At 37.0% G+C, this 27,952-nt stretch overlaps 1 protein-coding gene and 1 non-coding gene across 20 annotated transcripts in view; one reads left to right on the top strand and one right to left on the bottom strand.

Moving 5' to 3' along the window:
• The window catches only part of RGS22 (regulator of G protein signaling 22), a 152,817-nt gene that overhangs the window by 82,858 nt on the left and 42,007 nt on the right, over window positions 1-27,952 (top strand). For 12 of the 19 annotated variants that reach the window (XM_073999206.1, XM_073999209.1, XM_015455078.4 and 9 more), the window contains 4 exons: window positions 19,884-20,078; window positions 22,364-22,456; window positions 24,412-24,584; window positions 26,155-26,317. In XM_073999206.1, the coding sequence (XP_073855307.1) occupies window positions 19,884-20,078; window positions 22,364-22,456; window positions 24,412-24,584; window positions 26,155-26,317 (624 nt within the window). Of the gene's footprint in view, window positions 1-7,938; window positions 11,099-19,883; window positions 20,079-22,363; window positions 22,457-24,411; window positions 24,585-26,154; window positions 26,318-27,952 lie in introns of those variants that run through there. The other 7 variants (XM_073999215.1, XM_073999213.1, XM_073999212.1 and 4 more) reach the window with 1 other exon arrangement.
• LOC123575401 (small nucleolar RNA SNORD77) lies at window positions 23,827-23,893 on the bottom strand. The gene has a single exon (XR_006700692.1). It is a non-coding gene; the product is annotated as a small nucleolar RNA SNORD77 (small nucleolar RNA).

The raw sequence follows: 27,952 nt of genomic DNA, 5'->3' as shown, positions 1-27,952 counted from the left end.
GGCCAATAGAAGCAAGGCTTTTTTTTTTTTTTCCTTTTTGTCTCCTAGGTTTAGTAGGTGTGAAGAAGCTTGCTTTTCTGGTACTTACTATGGGCATTAAATAAGGGAACATGTGACTGCTTCTTGCAGAGATTTCCTTTTCTGGTATCTTGGCAGCCTAGATTACCTGAAAACTCTTCGTCTAAAAAATACCTGGAAATGCCGGCTAAAATATAACAAATGTGCTTTTAAGTGCATGGCCGAGATAGTAAGGGACATCACCAGGGACCATGGTTAAGAAGTGTACTGAGAACCAGAGTGAAAAGCATGAGCTGACAATGGGACTGTCATGGATAAACCAAGAGTGTGGGTTGTAAGAGCCACAAGGCACAGACAAGGCCCTGGGCCCTTAGAGGCGAAAAGTGACACTAAGACCCCTCACATCTACCAAGGCCTATGAAGGGTTATACACAAGGTGAAATGTGGAGTGAAAAAAAGACTATATATATATTTATAAAATTTATTTTTAATATATATTTTACAAGATCATATACAGGTGGAACAGAGCACTAAATGGAATAAACAGTATTATTAGGGTCAATATTTAAGGTTCTATCAATTACCTAGATAATGAGGAAGGAAAATGGGAATTTGAAGAAACTAGAGTGGATATACAGTTCCACAATATAACTTAAATTAAAATATAGTACATTAGGCCAGGCGTGATGGCTCATGCCTATAATCCCAATACTTTGGGAGGCCGAGGTAGGTGGATCAACTGAGGTCAGGAGATCGAGACCAGCCTGGCCAACATGGTGAAACCCCATCTCTACTAAAACTACAAAAATTAGCCAGATGTGGTGGTGCATGCCTGTATTCCCAGTTACTCGGGAGGCTGAGACAGGAGAATCACTTGAACCAGGAGACGGAGGTTGCAGTGAACTGAGATCATGCCACTGCACTCCAGCCTGGGCAACAGAATGAGACTCTGTCTCAAAATAAATAAATAAATAAAATGAAATAAAATATACTACATTGAATCACAACCTTTTAAGAATCTCCTTTATAATATTCAGTTACTTATTAATGAACATTCACTGAGAAACCTGCTATGTGCCAAGTAATGTTCTGTGGATAGAAAGATGATTAGGACAAAGTTCTTGACTTAGAAGCTTCACTCTCTAGTGGGGGAAGGAGATAATTACTGAAGCACTTCAGTCATATTTAAAACAGATAATAATGTTTCTCTCTTTTTTTTTTTTTTTTTTTTTTTTTTTGAGACAAGGTCATGCTTCTCTGTCACCTAAGCTGGAGAGCAGTGGCTCACGATCACGGCTCACTGCATCCTCAACCTCCTGGGCTCAAAGCGATTCTACTACCTCGGTGCCCCCTATGATTCCCCTAGTAGCTGATACTACAGACACATCACCAGCCCCAGCTAATGTTTTGTAGAGACAGGGTCTCACATGTTGCCCAGGCTTGTCTTGAATTCTTGCACTCAAGCAGTCCTCCCACCTCAGCCTCCCGAAGTGTTGGGATTACAGTCATGAGCCACCATGCCCAACCAGGTAATAGCGTCTTAACTGATAATGAAATTATTTCTCTCTTTGCTGGCAGAAAACAGTTGGTTATTGTTTTGTTTTCTTTTTAAGTCATCAGCTTCTTTTCAAATACCTTTTTCAAATAAGGGAACTGTTTCCTTTTTTCTCATTTTTGAGCCAAAAGCTGCTGTCCTTTAGTCTTATGCTTCATAGGACACTGTCCTATTTTATTCAGATTAACTTCAGAATCAGTTTTACATCTTTCTGGTATCTTCAGCCATAGCCAAATGAAACTTTAACATTTGCAAGTCCTGCTGCTGACATCTCCACCCAATGATATGACAGCTTGAAAATACCCTGCTGTAATGCTCTAGTGAGAGACTCCTGTTGTTTCTCCTTCTATTTCTATGAAGAAGTCACTTGATGGGTCCCTTGCCCAATAAGACTTCTACTATTTACCCAGGGTTTATAGTACTGTTGCCCGTTTACTCTTGTGTTTGCAAAATTTCACAAGAGAAAAAGAAAACACAAAAGCTGAGTCAGTGAATGTTACCAGATCTGTGTTGTGCATTGATGTTTTTAGAAAGCCCATAAGTTGTGATGTAATTGTAATGCAGAATTCATTAAATTATTTAGTAATTATTTATTGCTATCATTATCCTCTCTGGCCCCAGGTCATTTCAGTCTCCTATTAGGTGATTTGAGACACACTGTGGATCCAAATGATGTTCATACAAGGTTGTGCATTGTAGCCCTGCCTTAAGGTTCTCTGAGTATGTCTATGTATTTGTCCCCTTTGCTCCTGCTTTTATAGTGTACAAACTAGTAAATCAATATAAACTGAATAGCAGTTAGACCAGCAATTAGGAGCACATATTTTTCCTAGCCTAAACATGTTATTGCTATTTCCGCAAACATTTACCAAACACCTGCTATACCCTATGCTGTGATTGGTGCTGAGAACACCTTGGTGAACAAAGCACAGGGGCAGCCCCCCAAGCATTCTTTCTATCAAGGGTCAAGAATGTGCTTTCTTTTGCCTACTTTTCCAGAGAACCCTAGAAAGATTGAGAGAGAAAAAAACAGATAAGACCATGTAGCTCCTCCCCCATAAAATTTGCATTGTTCTTACAGTGTTTTCCAGTGAAGTCTGAGGTAACACCCAAAACCTTGGGTGTAATCACAAATTCCTTTGGAAAAACTTTATGGCATAAGAGGGGCAGTGTTGAAGATTTTTCTCTGATAATCAGCTTTATTTTCCCTTTGCTCACTGTCATCCATTACCTTAATTGTTTAGCTCCTCTCTTTACTTGGCATTTACAGGACCTAAATACTTCAGGGTGGTCCTGACATTTTCATTAAAGTGTCACGAGCTAAGTTCTCCTTCTCTAGGCCGATGGTGTATTTTCAGGTGCACCAACAGAGCTCATTATTTCTCTACTCAGCAGCAGCATTAAGAATCAAGCTCTGTTTTCTAAAAGATGAATGGGCATAGGTGAGGGGTGAGGTTGGCTGGTGATTCAATGTGGAAAATCATGTACCTCTTTATAGCTTTATGGTAAATTTTGGTGTCTTCACAATTAGGTTGTTTCTGGAGTACTGGGCAATTACTATTCAGGCTTTGTTACATTATTTGTTTTTGTTACCAGAGAGATGGTGTCCCAATTAGCGGTCAGGCTTGGATTCCTGAACACTGTGAATCACTGAGCACAGAATCAGCAGGGTTCTCGTGTTGCATCGCATTTTGTCATGTTTGCTAGTGAAGTGGATTCAGGAAGAACAAGCACAGCAGCCAGCTTTCTGGCTTGTAGCTACCCACTCATCCCCCACTTCCTGATGTTTACACCAGTTACCCATAGAGTCTTAAGATTTTTGAATACCATAGGTTTATAAACCAAAAAACGATCTCTAAAGATCCTTATTTATTTATTTATTTTTAGATCCTCTTTTAATCCTCTTGTTTCCAGAAAAGCGAACACCCGAACTTCTCTGAACCACCGATATCTATTATACCTGACATTTCTTTAATGTTTCTGTTAGGTTCTGTGGTAATAACTTTATATGGATAATTTTATTTAATTCTAGACAATCCTAAGGGGTAAATTGGTATCTTTATTTTATAGCTTTGGAAACTGAGACTTAGGGAAGTTGAATGCTTTCCTAATGCCATCCATTTAGCAATTGGTGAACTTGGAATTAGTACCAACTATTCTGACTCCAGACCCTGTACTCTTAACTTCTAAGCCATTGCTTTCTTATTATTATCTCTAGAAGAAAGAGTATCTGTTTATCACCTTGTTTAATCTTTCACTTTAATATCTTCAACTATCTTTATGAACATTAAATGTCAAATATCACCTTTAATATTTTTTTCTCCACAAAACTGTAGGTCCATGAAGACATTCTGCTCTGTTTAGCTTGTATGCTCAGGATTGAAGGTGCCATATAAAAGGTGCTGTGATAGGTATTGAAAAATTCATGAACTCATTGGCATGTTTATATTCTTAACAACATATTATAAACCTAATTAAAGATAGTCATTGATTATTTGGAAATGACAGCCAGCCGAGCATTTTTATTTCTTTAAGAAAAATTTTATGTGAAAACAGTTTAATGAGCCCCCATATACCTTCACTCAGCTTCAGTAATTATCAACATTCTGTCTTTCCAGTTTACTCTTAATAAGGAGCTCTTGGCTGGGTGTGGTGGCTCACGCCTGTAATCCCAGCACTTTGGAAGGCCAAGGTGGGCAGATCCGAGGTCAGGAGTTCGACACCAGCTTGGCCAACATAGTGAAACCTATCTCTACTAAAAATACAAAAACTAGCCGGATGTGGTGGCACGCACCTGTAATCCCAGCTACTCGGTGGGCTGAGGCAGGAGAAGTGCTTGAACCCGGGAGGTGGAGGTTGCAGTGAGCCAAGATCGCGCCACTGCACTCCAGCCTGGGCAACAGAGCGACTGTTTCTTGGAAAAATACAAAAAACAACAACAAAAATGGGAGCTCTTAAAAAATTGCATTGGAGCAGCAATGCAATCTCCCTGTCCCCTCCCACTTCACCCAAGGAACCTAAAAATATGGTTGCTTTTTGCAATTTAAACTAGGAAATGAATGTGTAATAAATCAGAACAGATATGAGCAGCCGTCTAGAGACAGAAGGGCTTCACAGGCCTGCAAGATTTGTAATGAAGATGCCAGCACATGTAAAGAAAGAATTTTCCAAGTCAGGAACAGTGGCTCACACCTGTAATCCCAGCATTTGGGAGGCTGAGGTGGGAAGATCACTTGACCCCAGGAGTTCAAGATCAGCATGAACAACGTAGTGAGACCCCATTTCTACAAAAAAAATTTTTTAATTAGCCAGGTATGGTGGTCCATGCTTGTAGTCCCAGCTAGTTGGGAGGCTGAAACAGGAAGATCACTTGAGCCCAGGAATTGGAGGCTACAGTGAGCTATGATTGTACCAGTGTACTCCAGCTGCAGTCCGGCATGGGTGACAGAGTGAGACCCTAGCTCTTAAAAAAGAAAAAGAAAGAACGTCTCACTCATGAAGAGACATTGTTTGGCAGTGGCATCCCGGAAGGTGTAGTGTCTCAGAGGCAGACCTTGACATGCTCTTGAAGAGCTGTCCTGAGCTGTCTGCTCCTTGCATCTAGTCAGCTTGATAGATCTTGAAGGAGGGAATATTCACAGGGCTCATACAGTTACCTTCACTTATTCTGACCATGTAAACTTGTTTTCCAAGGTTGTGTGCTGGTAAACATAGACCTACAACCTTAATGATGGTTGATTTTCTCATTTTTCATTGTAAAGCAATCACTTGATACTCTGGTTTCATGTATCAGTCTTGTGTGCTTTGTTAGCATAGATTATTATACTGGTGAAACAGGTTTTTTTTTTTTCTCAAGCCAGAAATTTTAATATAATCATGTTTTTTAAATTGAATTATTTATCTCAGCATTTTGGGAGGCCGAGGCAGGTAGATCACTTGAGCCCAGGAGTTTGAGACTAGCCTGGGCAGCATAGCAAAACCCTATCTCTACAAAAAAATACAAAAATTAGCCTGGTGTGGTGGTGTGCACCTGTAGTCCCAGCTACTCGGGAGGCTAGGCTTGAGCCTGGGAGGTGGAGGTTGCAGTCAGCTGAGACTGTGCCACTTTACTCCAACCTGGGTGACATAGTGAGACCCTATTTCAAAATAAAGAAATAAAGAAATAAAGAATTTTTTTGGTTCACTGATTTCCAAGAAATTATTTATTAATAGAAGTTAAATAATTCCATTAGTTTAAATGTGTATCTTGCTTTTGTCAGTGAAAGGTTTTTTAAAATACAAATCCAAAAATTTATAAAATAAAACCTTTATTTGTTCCTTAGGTTGCCTTAAACTATATAGTAATAACTTTTTTTTTCTATGTGCTTGTTTATTTTATTTCATCATGCACTCAATTGATTTTGCTTAAAATGTCTTAAGCAATGACCCAAATCTATCTTAAAAGCCTAGCTTTTTTTGTTCCTGGTTTGTTCTCATCTTTTCTTAACACGTTCTATTTTCCCCTTCTGATTTTTTATTCTGTCCCAAACGATTCAAATTGTTTTACTTTTTTATCCTATTGGCATTTTCTTAGGCTCTCGTTTGCTTTGAATTCTTTTTAGTAGGGTCTAAGCAATTGACAAAAATTCTAGTTTGTCATCATTATCTTTTTTTGTACAAGTCCATCTTGTGTTGAAGTAGTTTGCCTCTTGGTATCAAGATGTTGCAATCCTTAGATCCCATCTTTAAGATTCCTAGTTGAAAAATCCAGGGTCCTTCACATGAAAATCCATCTGTGGAAAGCTCCATCTGTAATTTATTCCCTCTCGGCATAGCTCCTCAGTAATGTTTTTGAGCTCCTAGTGGGATGTGAGAGGTCATTAGAAATCATCATTTTTTCCTCTTTTGCAGAAAAAAAGATTGGATTGCTTGAACTTGCTTGTTATTTTCTTTTTCTGCCTCATATGAACTCAGATAATAATGTCCTATGCCTGCTCGAGCTGTGAATCGTTATGAAAACAGACTTCTGTTTTTGCTGAAGTAAATATTTTGTGATTTCTGAAAGTATCCTGTATCACGGCATTTATATTTCTTTTATAAACACCTCTGGGGACTCTTTTTTTCATTTTTCACCCTTAGCTTCCGGGAGTACAGTTCATCTCATTGCTTTGTATGAACTCCAAGCATAGAGTTATTGAGCCCAGTTGAGCAGATCCCATGTTACTTTGCTATTTGCCATCACTTACAGCAATATGGTTTTTTTGTTGTTGTTACAGTTTAGTGGACATCTGTTCTGTTGTGTTTAAGATGATCTGTGAAGTGATTTTGGTTTCTTTGGGGTCCAGACACTGAATCAAGATCCATTAGTACCATTTCTATTTCTCATAATGCTTTAATGTTTCTTCTTCAAATATGTTCTTTGTACTTTCTCATCAGGCCAAGCTAATACTTTCTCATCAGGCCCACTAAACTGATTAATTTATCAGGCTGAAGATAAATGTAATACTTGAAACTTAGTTTTGACCTTTTCTAAATAAGGACTACTCAGAATGTAAACAAACAATTTTAAAGAAAAGCTGTTGACCCTCCTCTTCTGGTTCAGCTTTACTCTTAACTATTAACAGGGCCTTTACTGTATATATTTTTTAAATGGATGTCTGTTAAACAGAGTATGTAAGTAAACTGTGTTATAAATTGGCATAATCTGGTATGACTTGGTATATACTGGTATGTAGCTTTGCTGCCAGTAAATATTTGAAGTAGCTGGTGTCATTTGTTTTTTCCTACTTTATTTCTCTTTCTTTAATGATCATGATAGGAAGAGAAGTATATTTGCCTTATAATCAGTGCTATGATGACAAATGTTCAACAACCAGATCTCTAGGGGAAAAAGCAGCTCCGATTTGTAGCATTTGCTGATCTCTGGGTATAAATACTCTCACCATGGATGATTTCAAGCTGCCAACATGACGTCACTGAATGCAGAGTTGGGAAGAGATGTGCAGTAGCACCCCATCATATAATATTTCCCCCATACAGATACACCTCAAGACCATGGGTAATATTAATGGCAAAACAGTAAAATCAACAGGAAATAATGAGTTTTGAGTAGTCGTTATTTTTGTTTTTAATATAACTTCTTTTTTTCCTGAGGCCTCTGGACTGGACTGAATCATAATTTCTTTAATTGTAAGTTTATGTGATTTAATTTTTGGTAATGACAGAGTTTAACAACTGACTCACAAAATTCCTGAATATTTATGAATCGGCTCTTGTGAGCTGGTACAAGCTGGCTCCAGTAGACCATTGCTTATAAGGGAGGAAGAGAAGTAATAACAAGAAAAGCATCACTGTGAATCCTCTCCATTTTTTCTCTAATGTTACAGCTGGAGACCCTGACTCTTCACCTTTAAAAAGTTTCTTCCACCTTTTGGAGACTACTTATGAACCACTCACACTTACCAAAGAAGGCACATCATCTCTCCTCCAGAATCACCAGGTCCTGCAGTTTACTGTGAACTTCATGAAGGAGCTTATAAAAAAGCTTTGTATATTTCAGTAGCCAAAGGCTTTTTCTTCTTTTGTCTTTAGAGTGTATGAAATAGTGCCTTGGCTTTTGTGGAATATCTCTTTTTCCCAGGGGCTGGCTAAGTCTTTGCTGATACCACGCTGTCAGTCCATCAGGCAGAACCCTAGTGCTACCTGATGGTAAGTAGAAGAAAATTGCGGCTGGGAGCGGTGGCTCATGCCTGTAATCCCAGCACTTTGGGAGGCCGAGGCGGGCAGATCACCTGAGGTCAGGAGTTAGAGACCAGCCTGACCAACATGGAGAAACTTCGTTGCTACTAAAAATACAAAATTAGCTGGACATGGTGGCAGGTGCCTGTAATTCCAGCTACTCAGGAGGCTGAGGCAGGAGAATCGCTTGAACATCGGAGGCGGAGGTTGCGGTGAGCCAAGATTGCACCATTGCACTCCAGCCTGGGCAACAAGAGTGAAACTCCGTCTTAAAAAAAAAAAAAAAAGTAAAAGAAAGAAAGAACATTTTTTTTGCGACAGCAGATGACTTTGGCTTTATAGTTTGTATACTGTCTTGGTGAGCATCTTGGAAAATTACTAGAAGAATGTGAAAGATATATATTAAAATGCCTTCTGCTGCCTTACTAATTACATGATTAGAATTCCCTCCTTTACTTTTGTAGTCAAGTAATGGGTCTAAAAAAATGAACTTGTTAGTGATACAAAATGCTGAAGCATGAACGTTTTCTCCTAATCTCTGGAATACTATATTGGAAGTCTACTTTTAAAATGTCACCAATTTTAGTTAATCTGGTAATATGCTTTACGAGATGTGCTGTCAACTAGTATTAAGATCTCACAATATATAGGTTTTGAATACATTTTATTCTTCATGTACTGAGGGACTCATTTTAAGTCATACAGTTCCAAAGTTTTACGTTTCTTACTTCCAGTCCTGGCCTGGTGGTGACAGCAGAACATCATGTAATCAGTGTTACCAGGCAATCGTAGCAAGATACATACACATGATCATTAAAATAAATACATCAAAATGAAGTATGTGAAACTGTTCCATTAACATAACTAACAGCTGAAATGTAACATAACAAATCAACACATGTGTTACAACATTTGGTATTATTTCTGACTTTGCCTTTTAAGGCTGCAGAGAAATTGTTCTTGTTTTCATTGGAACGCAGATAAGTGTCAAGCTGTAGCTCATCAAATGGCCCCTATTTATGGAAAAGATGTCTTCCCAAAGCCTGTGCTCACCTTTGGCACAGTGAGAATACTTTGCTGGGTGCTTCTACAGTATGCTAGTTGGAATCTAATCCCATAGCTGTCATCATTTAGCCTTTGATACAAAGAGAAATCCAAATAGTACAGACAATTGTGGAAAATATTTCCTTTTTTTTTTATTTTTTTGCTTTTGACATTGTTAAAAACAAGAATAAGTTCAATAAACACACAATTTTCATTTCTCAGGTATGTTTATCTAGACCTTATCATTCAATAAGAAAACATTAATATGGGAAAAGTAAGCCTGGCATGCATTTTGATACATTTGAAAGAAGATTGGGATTCACTTCTATCCAAGAATATGCTTATTAACACATAATTTCAAAATGATTTTGAAAACTATTAAGTGGTGTGGAAATCTTGCATGAAAAATATCATAGTGTTGGAAAAATATAAATTTCAATGGGAAATGTCATGTTTTAAATCGTTTGAGCTATCTCATATGTATTAATAGTACAATGCAGGTATTATATAGAGGATATTGTCTCTAATTAATGAAGCAGCTGAGATTTCCTTGAAGAGGCAAACAGGAATATTTGTTCACTTCTTCCCCCAGTAATGTCAGCAAACTAATATGTATTAAAAATAAATTAAACATTGTTCTTCATTTTAACACCATTTAGAAAGCAAAACATTAATCAAAGTACGGTTTTTCTTCCCCTGCTATTTTGTGTGTGTGTGTGTGTGTGTGTCTTCATTTATCCTAATTTTTTTCTCCATTTTTTTTTCTGCTTTCCAGTTCAGCTCTTCTGTCTCATGGTATCCATCCTACATCTTTTTTTCTTGCTAGTCTTGTTAACTCTCGGGTAATACTGACAGTTCAGTTAGGCAAGAAAATTAACTCCCAGAATTTCAAGACTGTAAAAGATTTTTTAGGGGCAGGCATTACTATTTTTTCTTTTTTTTTTTGATACAGATGCCAAGAAAGTGAGTCACAGGCACAGGTGTAGAGAGGTGCAGGGCAAGCAGTGCATTGTGCATTTCCTGATTACATAACCTTTGAGTGTCTCCAGGAGAGATGAGGCTTAGAGTCATGTTGTGTGCAGTGCCAGGCACTTTGATCACAGACAGGCAGTGCTTGTATCCCTTCTCAAAAACTTTCCTGCTGGGTTGTTAAAGCATCATAGGTTAATGTTTAAATTGGACTCATGTTGGCCACAGCTGTGTGTGAGTGAATCTCTGCTTGAATGTGAATCAGAGTAGCTGACTGGAATATGAAGGGAGCAGTTTCTTCTCTAACATGAGCTGCGTTGTTATTTACTCTGTGGCTAGAAAGGAAGAACTGGGTGGCCAGTAAAAAAAGCAAATGATTTGGATATTTAAACAATGTTTCTAACCCATAATCAAGCTATATGATTTACATATCAAAAAGCATAATCTTTATGTTTCATCTTAAAGTCAATTTATATCAACTTAAAATGATTTTATCATCTTTATAAAGATTTTAAGTGTGTTGTTTAGCTTTTTAAACTTTTGTTTTAGATATACAATTACAATATCTTTTATTTACTAAATATATATATACTCAGTTACCCACTTATAGATTATAACAATCTATAAGTTAGTTATCTATAATCTATAACTTATAGATTATAACAATCTATAAGTTAGTTATCCACTTATAGATTGCCTTGGATTATTAGAAAGACATATTCAGATTTTAGTATCATAATTCAGTTTAAATGTACAATAATTTTACTGTTTGGGCTAATAAAGAATTGACAAACCGAATTCACTTTTCTCATCCTTACTCGTTTAACCGCATGTGTCTCTACCATCCTGGAGAGGTGAGGAACAGCGGAGACAACTTCAACAAAAGACAATAAATGTGTGTAGTGTAGGCTTGGGATGCCATGGATTGGATGACCTCACAAGCCCCTTTTTAATGCTTCCAGTTCTGTGATTTTTCAATAAAGGACTGGGCATAGTGGCTCATGCTTGTAATCCCAGTACTTTGGGAGGCCAAGAGGGAAGGATCACTTGAGCCTAGGAGTTTGAGACCAGCCTGGGCAATATAATGAGACCTTGTCTCTACAAAACATTTTAAAAAAATTAGTGGAGCATGGTGATGAACGTTGACAAAAGGATTGCTTGAGCCCAGGAGGCAGAGGTTGCAGTGAGCGGAGATCAGGCCACTGCCCTTCAGCGTAGGTGACAGAGCAAGCCCCTGTTTAAAAAAAAAAAAAAAAAAGACTGGTAAGGAATCAGGGATGTAGGGAGAGTGTATTCTTCTTCTTCTTCTTCTTCTTCTTTTTTTTTTTTTTTTTTTTTTTGAGACCAAGTCTAGCTCTGTCGTCCAGGCTGGAATGCAGTGGCCCGATCTTGGCTCACTGCAAGCTCTGCCTCCTGGGTTCATGCCATTCTCCTGCCTCAGCCTCCCGAGTAGCTGGGACTATAGGCGCCCACCACCATGCCCAGCTACTTTTTTGTATTTTTAGTAGAGGCAGGGTTTCACTGTGTTAGGTGGGATGGTCTTAATCTCCTGACCTCGTGATCTGCCTGCCTCGGCCTCCCAAAGTGCCGGGATTACAGGCGTGAGCCACCTCGCCCAGCAGGAGAGCGTATTATTTTTAAGGATTATGCTGGTTGTCAGATGGGGGGTTGATACTCTTGAACAAAGAGAAATTGTTTGGGTGACAATAATTCAATAAACGTGGTGAGGAAGCAAAAAAATAAAAAGTGGGAGGGCAAATTAATACCTACATTCAGGTGCAATCATTTAGTTCATTTCTTTTTTCTTCCCCTCCCCTCTCTAGTTTGGTTATTTTTAACAGGAAAGTCTGTGAAGTGTCAACCCAAGTTCTAAATTACATATTTCTGGTTTGAGATTTTGGCATTTGAGAATAGCTATTCAATTAATATGGTTGAGAATTAGACAAATGTCTGTTTCTTATCATGGAACATCTTCTGCTTTTCTTTGCTTTATTTTCAGCTTTAAATATGTGTCAAGTGTTTCTAGGAGTCTTGTTTTAGAGAAACTTCAGAATTTAACTGATGACAATTAAATATGGAGGAACCATATAAGTTATCATCTAAACCCAGATGCTTTTGAGAATTAAACTGTTAATAATTATGCAAAGACAGTAGGCTTAGACTAGAGTAGGGACACATGACTGTCCCAGTGATATAGATCCTAGAGGCTGCAGACTATGTAGCTAAATAATATGCATGAACCCCTATGACTAGGGCGAAATATGAGTGTGAGGTCAGGAAGAAAGGTAGCAGACACTAACCTGGGAAAGGTCTGGCCTTGCTTGGTCAGAAAACTGAGTTTTATGATGTTTCTTGAGATGGAAGTGATGCTACTTATTTCCTCCTGATATTTTTATATTTGTTTTTGTTAGTTTCTCCTTGTTTCATTGGAGAGATTAAAGTCATAGGATTTGCATTTGAGAATAAAAAAGGGGAGCGCAGGGAAGAGTCAAAAATTGTACTATAAATGGGTATTATTAATGAAAACTGGAGGCCAGGCATGGTGGCTCACGCTTGTAATCCCAGAACTTTGGGAGGCCAAGGCAGCCAGATTACTTGAGATCAGGAGTTCAAGACTAGCCTGGCCAACATGGTGAAACCCTGTCTCTACTGAAAATACAAAAATTAGCCTGGGTGGTGGTGCGTGCCTGTAGTCCCAGCTCCTCAGGAGGCTGACACACAAGAATCACTTGAACCTGGCAGGCAGAGGTTGCAGTGAGCTGAGATCACACCACTGCACTCCAGCCTGGGTGACAGAGGAAGATTCCATCTCAAGAAGAAAGAAAAGAAAAGAAAAAAAAGAAAAGAAACCTGGAAACACAGGAGGAAGGGAGAGGCTTCAGAAGTTAGGAAGGGATAGTTTTCTATATTGAGTCCTTGAGGGTCTGGAAGATATTCATGTGGCTATAACAAGTAGGCTGCTAAAAGCAAAGGTTTTGAGTTCAGGAAAGAAATCTGGTGTAAAGCTATTAGCATTAGTATATGGAGTTCTTCCACATTGATTGACTGTTAAATTTTTGGAGCTAGGTGAAGTCTTTCATTCATCTACTTATTCTAAATTTCACATTATGCCAGATGCTAGGGATACAGTAATAAACAAAGTAGACACAGTCTCTTTGTAGAGTGTAGGGTCCAGTGGGAAAAACATAAAAGTACAGGGTCCATGGGAACACACAGGAAGGATTCTTAAGCCAGACTTCAGGAGCCATGGAAGCTGAGTCTTTAGGATGAATAGAACCTCAGTGAAAGGCGAAAAGAAGATGAGGGTAGAGAGCATAGAAGCGATAGAGTGCGGAGTACAAAACTCCTGTGAGGGAGTGCTTGCCTCCTGTGAGAAACTGTAGGGGCATGAACTGAGAAGGTGTAATTGAGCATGGAACTTGAGTAAGTGTCATCTTTTAAGGGAGGAATGGAGGAAAAGGAATCAGCAAAGAGCCTGAGAAGCAGCAGAAATTGGCAGGGAGAGAATCAAGAGAAAGGGTTGGCGAAGTCAGAGGAAAGAGAGTAAAGGAGAGAGGAGATAATTATATTATGCAGTATTAAAGCTGCATAAGGGATCAGGTTGAATGAAGATTAAGGAAAGAAGCTATTGAATTGGCGATTAGGTGGTTTTTAGTGATCTTTGAGATCATTGTCATTGGCATGGAAGCCAGACTTCCATAGATTGAGGAGTGACTATGGAGACTTGTAGAGAAAGGGAAGAAAGAAGTAGGGTAAGAAGTAGGGAGTAAAACAGAGTCAGGAAAAACATTTTAGAATGAGAAAGGCACTAGATTTCAACAACTTTGTAGCATAAAGAAGCAAATGGAATCAATGGAGAGGTAGATTAAAGAAACAAGGCACTAAGGAAATAGCTGGTGTTGCAGGCTCTGGAGGAACATGGTCGAGTGCACCTGAATGCCTTAGGATTGGAAAGACGTCTTCCTTTGAGACATCAGAGAAACAAAAAGATTTAGAAGAGAGCTCTTGAGAGGAAAGTTGAGGGCATTTATACCAGTGGTTTTTCCCAGTTACGTGGAAGATAAAGTCTACTGAAAGTGAAGAAGTGTAAGAGTACAGTTGGGAGCATTAAATAGGATGGCAGTTTTAAAATGGGAAATGGCATTGATTAGAAATAAGCAAAAATGTAACAAACTTTTTGATTGCAGCTAAGTTTTTTTGAATTTTATTTATAATGGAGTCAGTCATGATGGAACTTGAGGGTAGAGTGGGGAGGAAATAGGGATGTTGGTAAGAGTATAGTTGAAATAATGGACAGTTCTCAGTCCCAATTGTCTAAGAAAGTAAAAGCAGCTGGTGCATGATTTACTTAGAGGACATATTTATTTAGATTGTGCTGAAGGTGAAGAAAAGCTTGGTGAGAGATACAAATAGATGAAAATTATGGTCAGAGAGAGAAAGTTGTTCTATTAATATGGTAAGTGGTAAAATAAAGACAAACTTACCTTGAAGAAAATCATAAAGCAAACTTTAAGAAGGTAAAAGCCCAAGGCAGTTGGATACAATCATATACAGAAACTTGGCTTCAACAGTGCATCAAGAAGTGTCCACCATAGTATAGATACAGTACTAGACTATCTAAATCACACATAGATGATCTCTTGGAATTGAGGTTAGCACTAAATCTTAAAGATAAAACAGAAAGAGTAAAGGCAAGACAGAGTAAAAGAGAAGGGAAGTAGATTTAGGCGTCCACCAGAGGCTGACCATCCTAACAGCTGTCATTGTTGTCCTAGCCACCATTTCAACTTCTTTCCTACTTTTACCCTCTTCTCTGTTCTCATTTAAAAAAAGAAATCAGGTCAGGTGCGATGGCTCACGCCTGTAATCCCAGCACTTTGGGAGGCCAAGGTAGACAGATCACAAGGTCAGGAGATAGAGACCATCCTGGCTAACATGGTGAAACCCCATCTCTACTAAAAATAGAAAAAATTAGCCAAGCATGTTGGTGGGCACCTGTAGTCCCAGCTACTTGGGAGGCTGAGGCAGGAGAATGGCATGAACCCAAGAGGCAGAGCTTGCAGTGAGCCGAGATCACACCACTGCACTCCAGCCTGGGCGATAAAGCGAGACTCCGTCTCAAAAAAAAAAAAAAAAAAAAATCAAAGGCGTTATCCTGATTTCTATATGAGAACTTTTCTTGTACTAACCAGAATGCTCAACATATGAGAATTTGATATGTAGCACATCAGATCTTTTTAAACTATAGTTTTGAACTGTAAAAGAAAAAAAATATTTAAAAAAAGTATTTCTGCCCTAATTTAGCCTGACTACTGATTTTTAGTGTAAGTAATTTAGGCTGTTAAATTTTCTTTTCTTTGAAGTGAATTTGGAATTATTGGAGCAAATCCTACATTTTTAAATGTTGTTAATTTGATAATTTTAATCTTTAGTTTCATAATTTACCTAAGACATTATTTTTATTAGTTTACTTTAGAAAACTCTCTCTCTCTGTTTCTTTCCTTTCTTTCTCTCTCTCTCACTGTCTCTCTCTCTGTCTCTCTCCTCACTCTTGTCACCCAGTCTGGAGTATGATGGCACCATCATATTTCACTGTAATCTCGAACTCCTGGCCTCAAATGTTTCTCCCACCTTGGCCTCCCAAAGTGCTGAGATTATGAGAATCAGCTACCACACCCTGCCAGCTTTAAATTCTTGACCTGTGAAATTTCCCTTTCAAATCACTGTTTCGCTTAAAGCCACTCATCTCCCATTTATATACTCAGCAAATATCTATTGAATGCCTATTATATTCTGAACTTTAGTATTCTCTTTTAACTACTCCACATGCCCTTCTCCCTTATCTTAATCACTGGTTCTTTGATACTCTACCCTGCAAATTACTGTATCACTACCCTGATTTTGACCTTGTTTGCTTTCCTACGTGTCATGGACCTCACAGTAGATCATTTCAATTGCACTTTAACCAGCACCTTTGATTCTTTTGTTGCTTTAATGTCTATATGTGTGTGTGTGTGTGTGTGTGTGTGTGTGTGTGTGTGTGTGTATAATTTATATTCTTAACACCATTTATTGCTGTCTCCTATCTTTAAGCTAACTCTTCATTTGGCTTCTGCAGCATTACTCTGACTTGGTTTACCTCTTATCTCTCTGACTTCTGTTTCTCAGGCTCTTTTACTATTTCTTCTGACTTTATTCATTATTATTATTTTATTTTGCAATAAATATTTATTGATATTTACCCATATATTTGTACTTTCCATTGTTTTCTAGTCCATCCTGCTTTTGTCTAGAGCCTCCATTTAATATTTCACCTCTAGAGTCTCCATTTAATATTTCATTTAGGACAGGTCTTCTGGTGATGAAGTTTCTGTTTTTGTCTGTTGATTTATAACATCTATTTTGTTTTTATTTTGGAAAGGTGTTTTTGCTAGACATAGAATTATAGGTTGGCAGTTATTTTCTTTTGGCACATTAAAAACTTGAGACTGGAGTCAATATCTAGTCCATTCCTGCTCTCAGCGTGTTTTGAGAGCTTAGGATGTTTACAGGGACTTCCCCACTGACAGGTCCTGAACTATAATCCTTGTCTCCTAATCATTGCAAGACTTCCAAAAACTCCATTTATAGGTAATTATAAGAATTTTGACTTTTATTATGTGTGAGATGGGAAGCTACTAGAGAGTGTGAGCAGAGGAGTGCTGCACAAAAGGATTTTTCTGTCTGCTGTGGTAAGAATAGACTGTGAGAAAGCAAAGAGTAGTCTGGGAAAACTAGTTAAGAGACTATTGCAAAAAAGCAAGCAAGAGGTGAAGGTGGCATGTAATTTCTTGTCTATCTATTGAAATAACTTCCAAACTGCTTCAAATATTGATCTTACTCAAACTATCGTATCCAATAGTGTCACTGCTCAGTTAAAATCCTTACAAGATTCCCCATTATATCTTTAGGTAAAAATTCAAATTCCTTAACAAAGGATAAGAGATCATATTCATGCTCTGGTTTCTGCCTCCCTTTAAAGTATCTTCTCTTATTCACCTCTTTCCTTTAGCCAGTGTTATCTACTTGAAACCTAAAATCTCTCCATAGGTTTTAAAGCTCCCATAGGCCTCCATGCATTGACCTGTGTTTTGCTTCTGCTTGGGCCATCTTTCATCAACCCTCCTCTATTGTCTGATTATTGACTCCAACTTATCTTTAGAGATTTAGCTTAACAATTATCTTCTGGAGGGCAGGCATGGTGGTTCACACCTGTTAATTCCAGCACTTTGGGATGTCAAGGTGGGCAGATTGCTTGAGCCCAGGAGTTTGAGATCAGCCTGAGCAACATAGCAAGACCCCATCTCTTAAAAAAAAAAAAAAAAAAAAGAATTATCTTCTCTCTGAAGAGTTTCTAGAATTATTTCCTTCCCTAGTCCAATACATAAATGAGTCTTTTCTAGGGATTTGGAAATTTTAATAAATGTTTATGGCATCTACTGTCTGCCAAGAACAGTTCTAGGAACTGGAGATACACCAGTGAATAAGCTACAGTCTTTGCCTTCAAGGATCTCAGTCTGGAAGAGAAGACACATAAATACATAACTGCATTATAGAGTGATAGGCATAGCAGCAGAAAGTGTGATTATTGGGGGAGAATGTGAGTGAAACTTCCTAAAAGGAGGAGAAATCAACGTTGGTTTTTAATTTTTTTAGAGGAAGTCTCACTCTGTCGTCAGGCTGGAGTGCAGGGACATGATCTTGGTTCATTGCAACCTCCACCTCCTGGGTTCAAACGATTTTCTTGCCTCAGCCTCCTGAGTAGCTGGGACTACAGGTGCGCACCACCATGCCCAGCTAATTTTTGTATTTTTGGTAGAGATGGGGTTTCATCATGTTGGCCAGGATGGTCTCGATCTCTTGACCTCGTGATCTGCCTGCCTCGGCCTCCCAAAGTGCTGGGATTACAGGTGTGAGTCACTGTGCCCGGCCTCATGTTTGGTTTTAAACTCTAAATTAGTTTATCAAGCAGACAAGGTATGTGGGGTAGTGTAGCCATCCAAGATGGAAGGAACAATATGTGTAATGGTATGAAATGGCAAAACAGCAAGACTTAGGGAAATTATAGAAAATTTGTATTTGAATGTAAAATTTTAAAGATGATTAATGGGAGACGAGCTTAAAAGATCATTGAAGATCTTATTTATAATACATACCTCTCTTATAGCACTTTTCATCCTGTTATAACCATTGATATTCATCTCCATGTCACCACCAAATTGGCTTCTTCAGAATAGGCATTGACTCTTATTTAATCTTTGCATACATAGCACCTAGCCAAGTGTCTAAGATGCAGTAGATGGAGTACTCAGTAAATGCTTGTGTTGTTAACATGGACCCTTTACCTCTTTTAAAAGATTATTTTAAATAAGACTATTGCTGTTTGGTACAAACTCATATCTGTATCTGTCTGTTCCGAGTTGGTCTAGATATTATCAGGTTCAAATTCTAAGTATTGTGAAATAAAATTGACATAAAGTACAAATTAACTAGAGATTGTTAGTAAAACTTGATTTAAAATGTCCAGTGTGCAAACATTTTTTAAACACAATGTTATTAAATTGCTTCTCAGATATATGTAACTATTATTGAGAGACAGGACAATTAGAGAATGGAACAGATATTTGTGGCAGGTTTGCTGGAGGTTCTATGTATATCTTTCCATTCACTTTTTTTTTTTGAGATGGAGTTTCACTTTGTCACGCAGGCTGGAGTGCAGTGGCATGATCTTGATCTTGGCTCACTGCAATCTCTGCCACCCGGGTTCAAGCAATTACTACTGCCTCAGCCTCCTGAGTAACTGTGATTACAGGTGTGCACCACCACACCTGGCTACTTCTTGTATTTTTAGTAGCGACGGGGGGTGGAGGGGGCGGTTCACCATATTGGCCAGGCTGGCCTTGACCTCCTGACCTCAAGTGATTCACTCGCCTCGGCCTCCCAAAGTGCTGGGATTACAGGCGTGAGCCACTGCACCTGGCCTCCATTCACTCTTATGCTTTTGTCTTCCACAGCATTGGATACCAGATGGAAAGACTTAATGGCAGAAAGGGATAATTAGCAACAGTCTTAAGAACTCTGCAGCTCAGTTTGGTAGGACAGGTAGTCTGTTGTTTCTCCAAAAGACTAATAGCCAGCTTTTCAGTCCTAGTGTATTCTTGCCTCCTGTTTCCAAAAAAAAGTATTTCAAGCCACTTTGGAAAGTAACACAAATGTGTTAGAAATGTTGTGAACATAAAGGAAGAAAAGAGGCACATAAACTCAAATTTATCGTAATAATACTTAGTGCTTCCTCAGATTTTTGTAATCTGAGAAAAATTGACTAATTACTGATGAAGAAATTGGAAAACAAAAGGAAAAACAAAGTCTTTCAAATAGATGCATTGCTTCGTGTTAAGTAGTTCTACCCATATTTTCAAGAAAAATATCACGTTGGCTTATTTGCCTTCTCTTAGTTTTTAAAAAATGCCTATGCTGAGGTATCTGCTAACCATTGTGGCTTCTCTCAACATCCTTTCCCTTCTTCCCTCTTCTCCTTCAGTATCTTTTTGCCACATACGTTGCTCCTTCTGCCACTCTTGACATTGGACTCCAACAGGAAAAGAAAAAAGAAATTTATATGAAAATACAGCCACCATTTGAAGACCTTTTTGACACAGCAGAGGAATATATCCTTCTCCTCCTTCTTGAACCATGGACAAAGATGGTAAAATCGGACCAAATTGCTTATAAAAAGGTACTGTGCCACTGATAAATTGAGTGTGAAACCATTCAGGTTTACTACAATACTCACACCTGTAATCCCAGCACTTTGGGAGGCGAAGGCGGGTGGATCACCTGAGGTCAGGAGTTCAAGACCAGCCTAGCCAACGTGGTGAAAACCTGTCTCTACTAAAAATACAAAAATTAGCTGGGTGTGGTGGCGGGTGCCTGTAATCCCAGCTACGTGGGAGTCTGAGGCAGGAGAATTGCTTGAACCTGGGAGGCGGAGGATGCAGTGAGCCAAGATCACATCATTGCACTCTAGCCTGGACGCCAAGAGCAAAACTTGGTCTAAAAAAAATAAATAAATAAAAACTAAAACTAAAACTAAAAAAACCGTTAGATTTACTGCCAACGATAAGCAGCATTGTTAACTCACAAGAGAAAAACTGGAAAAGGTCTCATGTGGCCCTAAGATTTAGAGCTAAGATTTGGGTAGCCTCAAAATTTGGGCAGGGAAAGTATTTACCCACTTGATTTTTAAATTTTTTTTTATTTTTTTGAGATGGAGTCTCGCTCTGTTGCCCAGGCTGGAGTGCAGTGGCATCACTTGTTTTTTTGTTTGTTTGTTTGTTTTGTTTTGTTTTTTGCCAGTTTTCTTATTGTTACCTAATGAAAGACTTTATGTCATTTTTTGCTCTCCGTACAAGTATGTCAGAATAGAGAAATCTGAGTTTTGGTTTCCTGTGAATAAGTAAATATGCCTTTCTTGCTACTTTTCAGCAGTAGCCTTAATTTTGATGAACAGAAACACCTATTTCATTTTATGCTAGATGAGTTTCAGTTACTATCACATGCATGGAAAACATAAACGTTTCATATGTATTGTGGAAAGTAGATCCTCTGACTTTGGTACTTCTATTTTAAAGTACCCCCAGTGTTCATCAGGTCAGACTGCTTGACTGGATACAAGTTTCAACACGTCTTTTGTCATCCTGAAAGAGGTCGTTTTAAGCCTCAATGCTTGAGTATTTTCACTATTTTATTAATGGGTGAAGGCCATTTATTTAAATATTTATTTTGAATCACAAATTAAAACCATCTATCTATACTTTTTATATTAAGTTAATGCATGTACTGTGTACCTGAGGTCATTTCAGGTGGAACTCTGCTGCCTTTGCATTGTTATTCTTTGTTCATATCTCCTCAACAACTTCTTAGATTGTCATACAAAATTAATACCAAAACACCTTGGATAGAGTTACCTTATTGGATCGTGACTGAAACAACTGTTATGGTTTACTAAGTTCAATGACCAAAATAATTAGATTTCTCTTTGTCCTGAAAAATTAGCATAGCATCCTTTGTATTACAAAAATGCATTTATTACAGTAGGAAAATTTGGATATCAGATGAAGTTTAAAACAATTCTTTCCAGTCATTATTTTAAATATACTGTATGCCATAGAGGATGCAATGGTTTCAAAAAAAAAGGTTTGGAATTATAACTAACTTCCCTAAATCAAAAAGTTTCAGCATTAGTCGTGATTCTTATAAAATGGATGAAAGAAATTGTACTGTTTTTAGTAGGAGGAAAAATAAATCTCTCTTAATTCTAGAAACTTCCTTCTAGAAGTATGAGGACTTATCTAAAAGCCCAGCTGACTGTATTCTGTAGACTCTTTCCCAAAAAGAATAACGCAGCAGACTACCAAAGCTAGCTATTAAATACAGAAAGTTCTCAGGCAGCTCTTCAGTCAAGCTGGTTTTCCCCTGCAGTAGAGAAATAGAAAATGATCTTGTTCTTCTGACTATATGAAACAGTACGTTACAAACTCTGAAGACAAGCTGCTATGAGGTTTTATTTGATGATTGGTGGTCTCCCCTCTTACTACAGCTTTACTACTTAAAGCCTTTGCTCACATACTAATGACAACATGGAGTCTGGTCGTTTCTTGTTTCTGTGAATTATTTGGTTCCTAAAGCTAGTGGCATCTGCTGTCATGACTATTATCATGTTATATTGAATAAAAGTTGGAAATGTGACCAATATATTTGCATTGTTTGTAAGTTTACATTCCTCCAGAAAGCAGGAATGATCTTTGGTGGCACTATATCATTACATAGAAATGTATGCATTTTGTATTGCATCCTTTTGAAGTGTGACCCTGCTATAGCTAATCTTTTAAACTATGTTATCTTTCTGCTTTTGCTTTGAAAATAATTTGCTTTATTGCCAACTGTATTTGTTTTTCAGCCCACTGTTACTAGCAAATTATACATTCTCTTGATGTCATAAGCTTTATTTATTTATTTTAGGTGGAGCTGGTGGAAGAAACTCGACAGTTAGACTCCACATACTTCAGAAAGCTACAGGCTTTGCATAAAGAGACACTTTCCAAGAAAGCTGGGGTAAGGCAACCTTCCACTTACAAAAACAAACTTTTTATCCTGGAGAGGGTTACCACTTTATGTATTGGGCAGGGGTAGACTGTAGAGTGAGGAGATCATGTATTATAGAGTAGGGGATAGGCAGTTTCATTTTTCTGCTGTTCCTTTGCCTAGCATGCTGCATTTGACAGGTGTTACCTCTTATTGACATATTTGACAAGGGAGCCAGAAAAACAAAGCAGATGAGGTATTTGACAGGGAACCAGGCCACTCGTTTGCCTTGGCTAAGACTAGACATTGGAGCCTTCAACTGTGTTATATTCCTTTGAATGTTATCAGTTATTTTCTATATGGCAGCTGCTCTTTCTATTTGTTGTCAGGTTACAAAGGAGTTAAATTAAGTTTTCTAAACAGAAAAGAAACTGTTGTGTGACAGCAATAGGGAAATCAATAAAGAAAAAATATGGGAAGGAATTTAGGAAGATGGTAAAAAGATCATAGGATTGACTAGGGTATTAAAGTGTTACTTTGATTCATAAAGTTGCATCTTTTGGATTGGCTAAGTAAACATAATAAATCCTTAAAGCCATAAAATTAAATTTATGCATCTACATAAAAATGACAGTTAATTGACCTGGAAAATGTTTAAGATGTATTAAAATTTTTGTAACAGAAACACTAGTATGGTATGATCCTGTTTATGTAAAATTATATATGTGTTTCTGCATGTATCCATATGTATAAAAAGAAATATCTGAAAAGACACTCACCAAAATATTAAAGATAACTCTGAGTGGTAAGGTTGCAGGTGATTTTTTTAAAACTTTCTTCTTTGTGCCTATCTGAAATTTTTATTCTTATCCAGAAGTTATCTATTTGATACACTAATACTATCTTGCAAAGGATACATAAAAATCCATAAAGGTAGCATGATATAAGGTTGTATTGTAAACTCTATGAACTAAACTTTATAACACTATCCACACTCCTTCTACATAAGGAAAATTAATTTTTAAAACATTGGTAGCTTATCTCATGGATCCTTTATAAAAACAAATAGGGAGATGAATTAGTTATGTAAGGAATTGTATAAGGAAGGGCCTTTCAAAGAATAAGCCTCTTTTCCCCTTTGCCCTTTCGTTCTTATAAACTGTTCACAAAACATCAGATGTCATAAAATTATCTAAAAATTAACTTCTATATGGTGATTATATTTATATTTTAATATTATATTTGAAGGATGTATTATTAGATAAGTAACTTGTATTACTCTATAACTTTTAAATATTATGTTATAAAAGAATGTCTTATGTTTATGATCAACATTGTTAAGAAAAAGAACCAGGTCACAAAACTATAAATAGGTGCATAATCCTATCTTTATATTTTAAAACTACATCAGACATTGTAAATCTCTTCATGAATTCAATCTGCTGAACTATGCAACCATCATAGTATCTAATCTTCACTTTTAATTTTTAATTTTTATTTTTATTTTGTATTGTTATACTTTTCTTCATTTTTTATAAACTACATGTATATACATAAGTAAGACTGGAAGGCTGTATTAAAAAATGTTAATGGTGGTTATCTTTGAATGGTAGTATTATGTATGATTTTTATTTTCTTATTACAAAAGGCATGTTACTTCTGTACTTAGAAAAATATATTAAGGTTAATTTACAAGCAAGTGCTTTGTGTAGTAAATATTTACTAAATATTTATGAAAAGAAGGGAATGGAATGAAAATAAACAGAACAGAATTTGATACGTTAGAATCTGAACCAGATTCTTTATCCAGATTGTTAGAATCTGAACCAGATTCTTTACAAGATTCTAGTCTTTACCCACTTCTGCCATTGAATTGTTAAATGGCCTTGGCCGAATGGTTAATTTTTCTTTCAGTTTCTCTACTTAAAATTGTAAACAATTTGTTGTGTTTAAGATTTTTTTTCTGAAAAGTACTGTTTCACCAGGATACCACTTGTGAAATTGGAAGTGGCATTTTATCACTCTCTAATGTCTCTAAACGAACAGAATATTGGGATAATGTTCCTGCAGAATACAAACATTTTAAGTTTAGTGATCTGCTTAATAACAAACTGGAGTTTGAACATTTCCGTCAGTTTCTCGAGACTCATTCTTCAAGGTAAGGGACATAACCATATATTTCTCACTGAAAACATTTTTCTAAGCTACTAGTTTTGATTCAACATATTATAAAAGTGATTTGGTGCTATAACAGATTTTACCCATGGCAATAAAAACTGACAAACATGATCATCTGAAATCTGTATAGGTAACTTTTTAAAGATGGAGTACATTTTGATTGTAGCAACCTCCACATAGTTCTTCTAAGTGGTTACATAATGTTGATACTTTTAGCATTGGCTAAGTTAAAATACCAATGTGCTTTATTTTTTCTCTTTTCTACTGTTTATTTGTTTTACATTTCTCTAGACTGGTATTTTAATTACTATTTCTGGAAAATGTCCTTTTTATATTTCATTGAGATATTGAAATTATAATATTTTATAATTTTTATTAACTGATATATAAATGAAACATTGTAGTTTTACCCAGAATCTTGGAACCTTATAACATATTTATCTAATATAAACTGAAGTATTGAATATATTTTTCTTTTTAATATTCTCCCTAGTTAACAGAAACTGATTAGATCTGAGAGCCAAATTTCACTGTATATGGTTTCCCTTCATTGTAATGAGGATTTTTCTATCTTTTTGTTTTTCATCTGTTAATTTTTTAAATTTTTGTGGCTACATAGTACGTGTATATATTTATGGGGTACATGAGATGTTCTGATACAGGCATGCAGTGTGAAATAAGCGCATCATGGAGAATGGGGTGTCCATTCCCTCAAGCATTTATCCTTTGAGTTACAAACAATCTAGTTATACTTTAAGTTATTTTAAATTGTACAATTAAGTTATTATTGACTATAGTCATCCTATTGTGCTATCAAATAGTAGGTCTTATTCTTTTTTTTTTTTTTTTTCTTTTTTGAGACAGGGTCTAACTCTGTCACGGAGGCTGAAGTGGCATGATCCCAGCTCACTGCAGCCTCCGTCTCCCGGGTTCAGGTGTTTCGCATGCCTCAGCCTCTGCAGTAGCTGGGATTACAGGCATATGCCACCACGTCCAGCTAATTTTTGTATTTTTAGTAGAGATGGGATTTTGCCATGTTGGTCAGGCTGGTCTCAAACTCCTGAATTAAAGTGATCTGCCTGCCACCCACCTCGGCCTCCAAAAGTGCTGGGATTACAGGCGTGAGCCACTGTGCCTGGCCCTTATTTATGCTTTCTATTTTTTGGTACCCATTAAGATGAGGATTATTCTAAATCTGACCTTTTGTCAAATGACATGACATATGTGGAAATTTTCTTATTTTTGAAATTGATGAAATTAATGAAAGAACTCTGAGATCCCACCAATAATGGTGATAGATTTTTTTTTCTGATCCTAATATTCCTTTGTCATCATTCATATATTTAGCCAGGATTAGGAGTATAATAGAGTCAAGCTAACTAGCCTAGAAAGGAATCAGAGATAGAATATTGGGTTCATTATTTCCATGATCTAATGCAACTAGTCAAGACAGCCACTTTCTAAGTTCTGTCAAAACAACAATCGGGTGTTTGCTGGAATTTAGAGAAATAAATATGAAGACCTATACGTTGTTTTTGTTTTCATTTTAGCATGGATCTTATGTGCTGGACAGACATTGAGCAGCTCCGGAGAATAACTTACAGAGATCGAAATCAAAGGGAGGCAAAATCTATATACATTAAAAACAAATACCTTAATAAAAAATATTTCTTTGGACCCAACAGTCCAGCTTCTCTGTATCAGCAGAACCAGGTATCAACATGCAAACCTATTTTTTAAACCGATGTTTGAAAACCGGTATTTTATTTCTATTTTTGCCAACAACCTGAAAGTCTCTTATTTTGTTTTCTTTTGCTTATGACTAATGTGTTAGAGACCTTTGATATTTATTTAGGTATTTATGAGCATCTATACATTAAATGTCTTTAATACTCAAATATTATATAGTATAAAAATATGTTACTCTAAAAAATAGTTTATAGAATAAAATAACTTTTATTCACCTACTCATTGACTCATTCAATAAATTTGAGTGCCTTCACTATGCCAGACTCTTCTAGGTGCTCAAGATAAAGTGGTGAAGAAGATGGACAAGCTCCCTGCACCTGTCAACATGTAGGAAAACAGCTGTTATCAACCATTAAGCCAAATCTGTACCACTTTTCTGTTCTTCTCTGAACTGATATTATTCCAAATATAATCGATCTTTGAAAATCCTCTTTACTATGGAACCTTGAACAAACGTTATAAAAGAAAAAAAAAGAAAATCCTCCTTATGATTGTATTTTTCCCAGAAACTATTTTTATTGACCAGGACAGTTTGAGCATTTTGTTGGACCAAAGTCCTATGGCCTTAATCACAATTTATTAATAACTAAATAACTACAGTGTCATTAGATTGACAGCAACAATATAAGATTGGGCTGGGTGCGGTGGCTTATGCCTGTAATCCCAGCACTTTGGGAGGCCAAGACAGGTAGATTGTTTGAGGTCAGGAGTTCGAGACCAGCCTGACCAACATGGTGAAACCCTGTCTCTACCAAAAATACAAAACTTAGCCGGGTGTGGTGGCACACACCTGTAATCCCAGCTACTCAGGAGGCTAAGACAGGAGAATCCCTTAAACCTAGGAGGCAGAGGTTGCAGTGAGTGGAGATTGTGCCCCTGCACTCCAGACTGGACAACAGAGTGAGTGAGAATGTGTCTCAAAATATATGTATATATATAATTGGGATTCAGCAGTAGGTTTGTGTTTATGTAACACTGCTCATGAAATATGACTCAATTTTTATACTTTTGAAATATAAACAATTATTATAATTTATTTAGTTTGAAGTTTGTTAGTATTACATTCATGCCTAAAGATGTAATGTATAGCTTATGAATTTTTTGTTTGGTAGTTTATAAGAATACATATTCTAATGGTATATATTACTAAAATAAAAATTTCAGATTAATGCTAAATTCAGTAAATTAAAGAAAAACTCAGAGTTTCACTAGTAAGATATACCAAATTTAAAAGCTAGATCTTTGGAGTACAGGAGAAATTAGCAGAAGTCTTTGGGAGTGAGAAGGAGCAGGAATTCTAGGATTAAGCAACTTTGACAAAAATGCTTTGTCCTTAGTTCCTTGAGATACAAATCTGGGACACATTAGCAAAAGTGGTTGGGTGTCTCAATAAGCACAAGTATGAAATAAACACATGGAAAGCATTTGCTTTCTACTTGGCTTGCGCTCCATTGCGTGAGGTTTCATGGTATCTCATGCTACTGTGTGAATCCTCCATAGTACACACAACATGCTGAGAATCCAAGTCAGTGAAAGTCACCCATTGCTATCATAGCAAATGGATGTGTTTACTACAGAGGAGTTTTCCCAATGATCCTT

Source organism: Macaca fascicularis, chromosome 8 (assembly GCF_037993035.2).
Source record: "Macaca fascicularis isolate 582-1 chromosome 8, T2T-MFA8v1.1".
Lineage (NCBI taxonomy): Eukaryota > Metazoa > Chordata > Mammalia > Primates > Cercopithecidae > Macaca > Macaca fascicularis.
The sequence above is the reverse complement of the archived record's forward strand: the minus strand, read 5'-3'. Positions and strand labels throughout refer to the sequence as shown.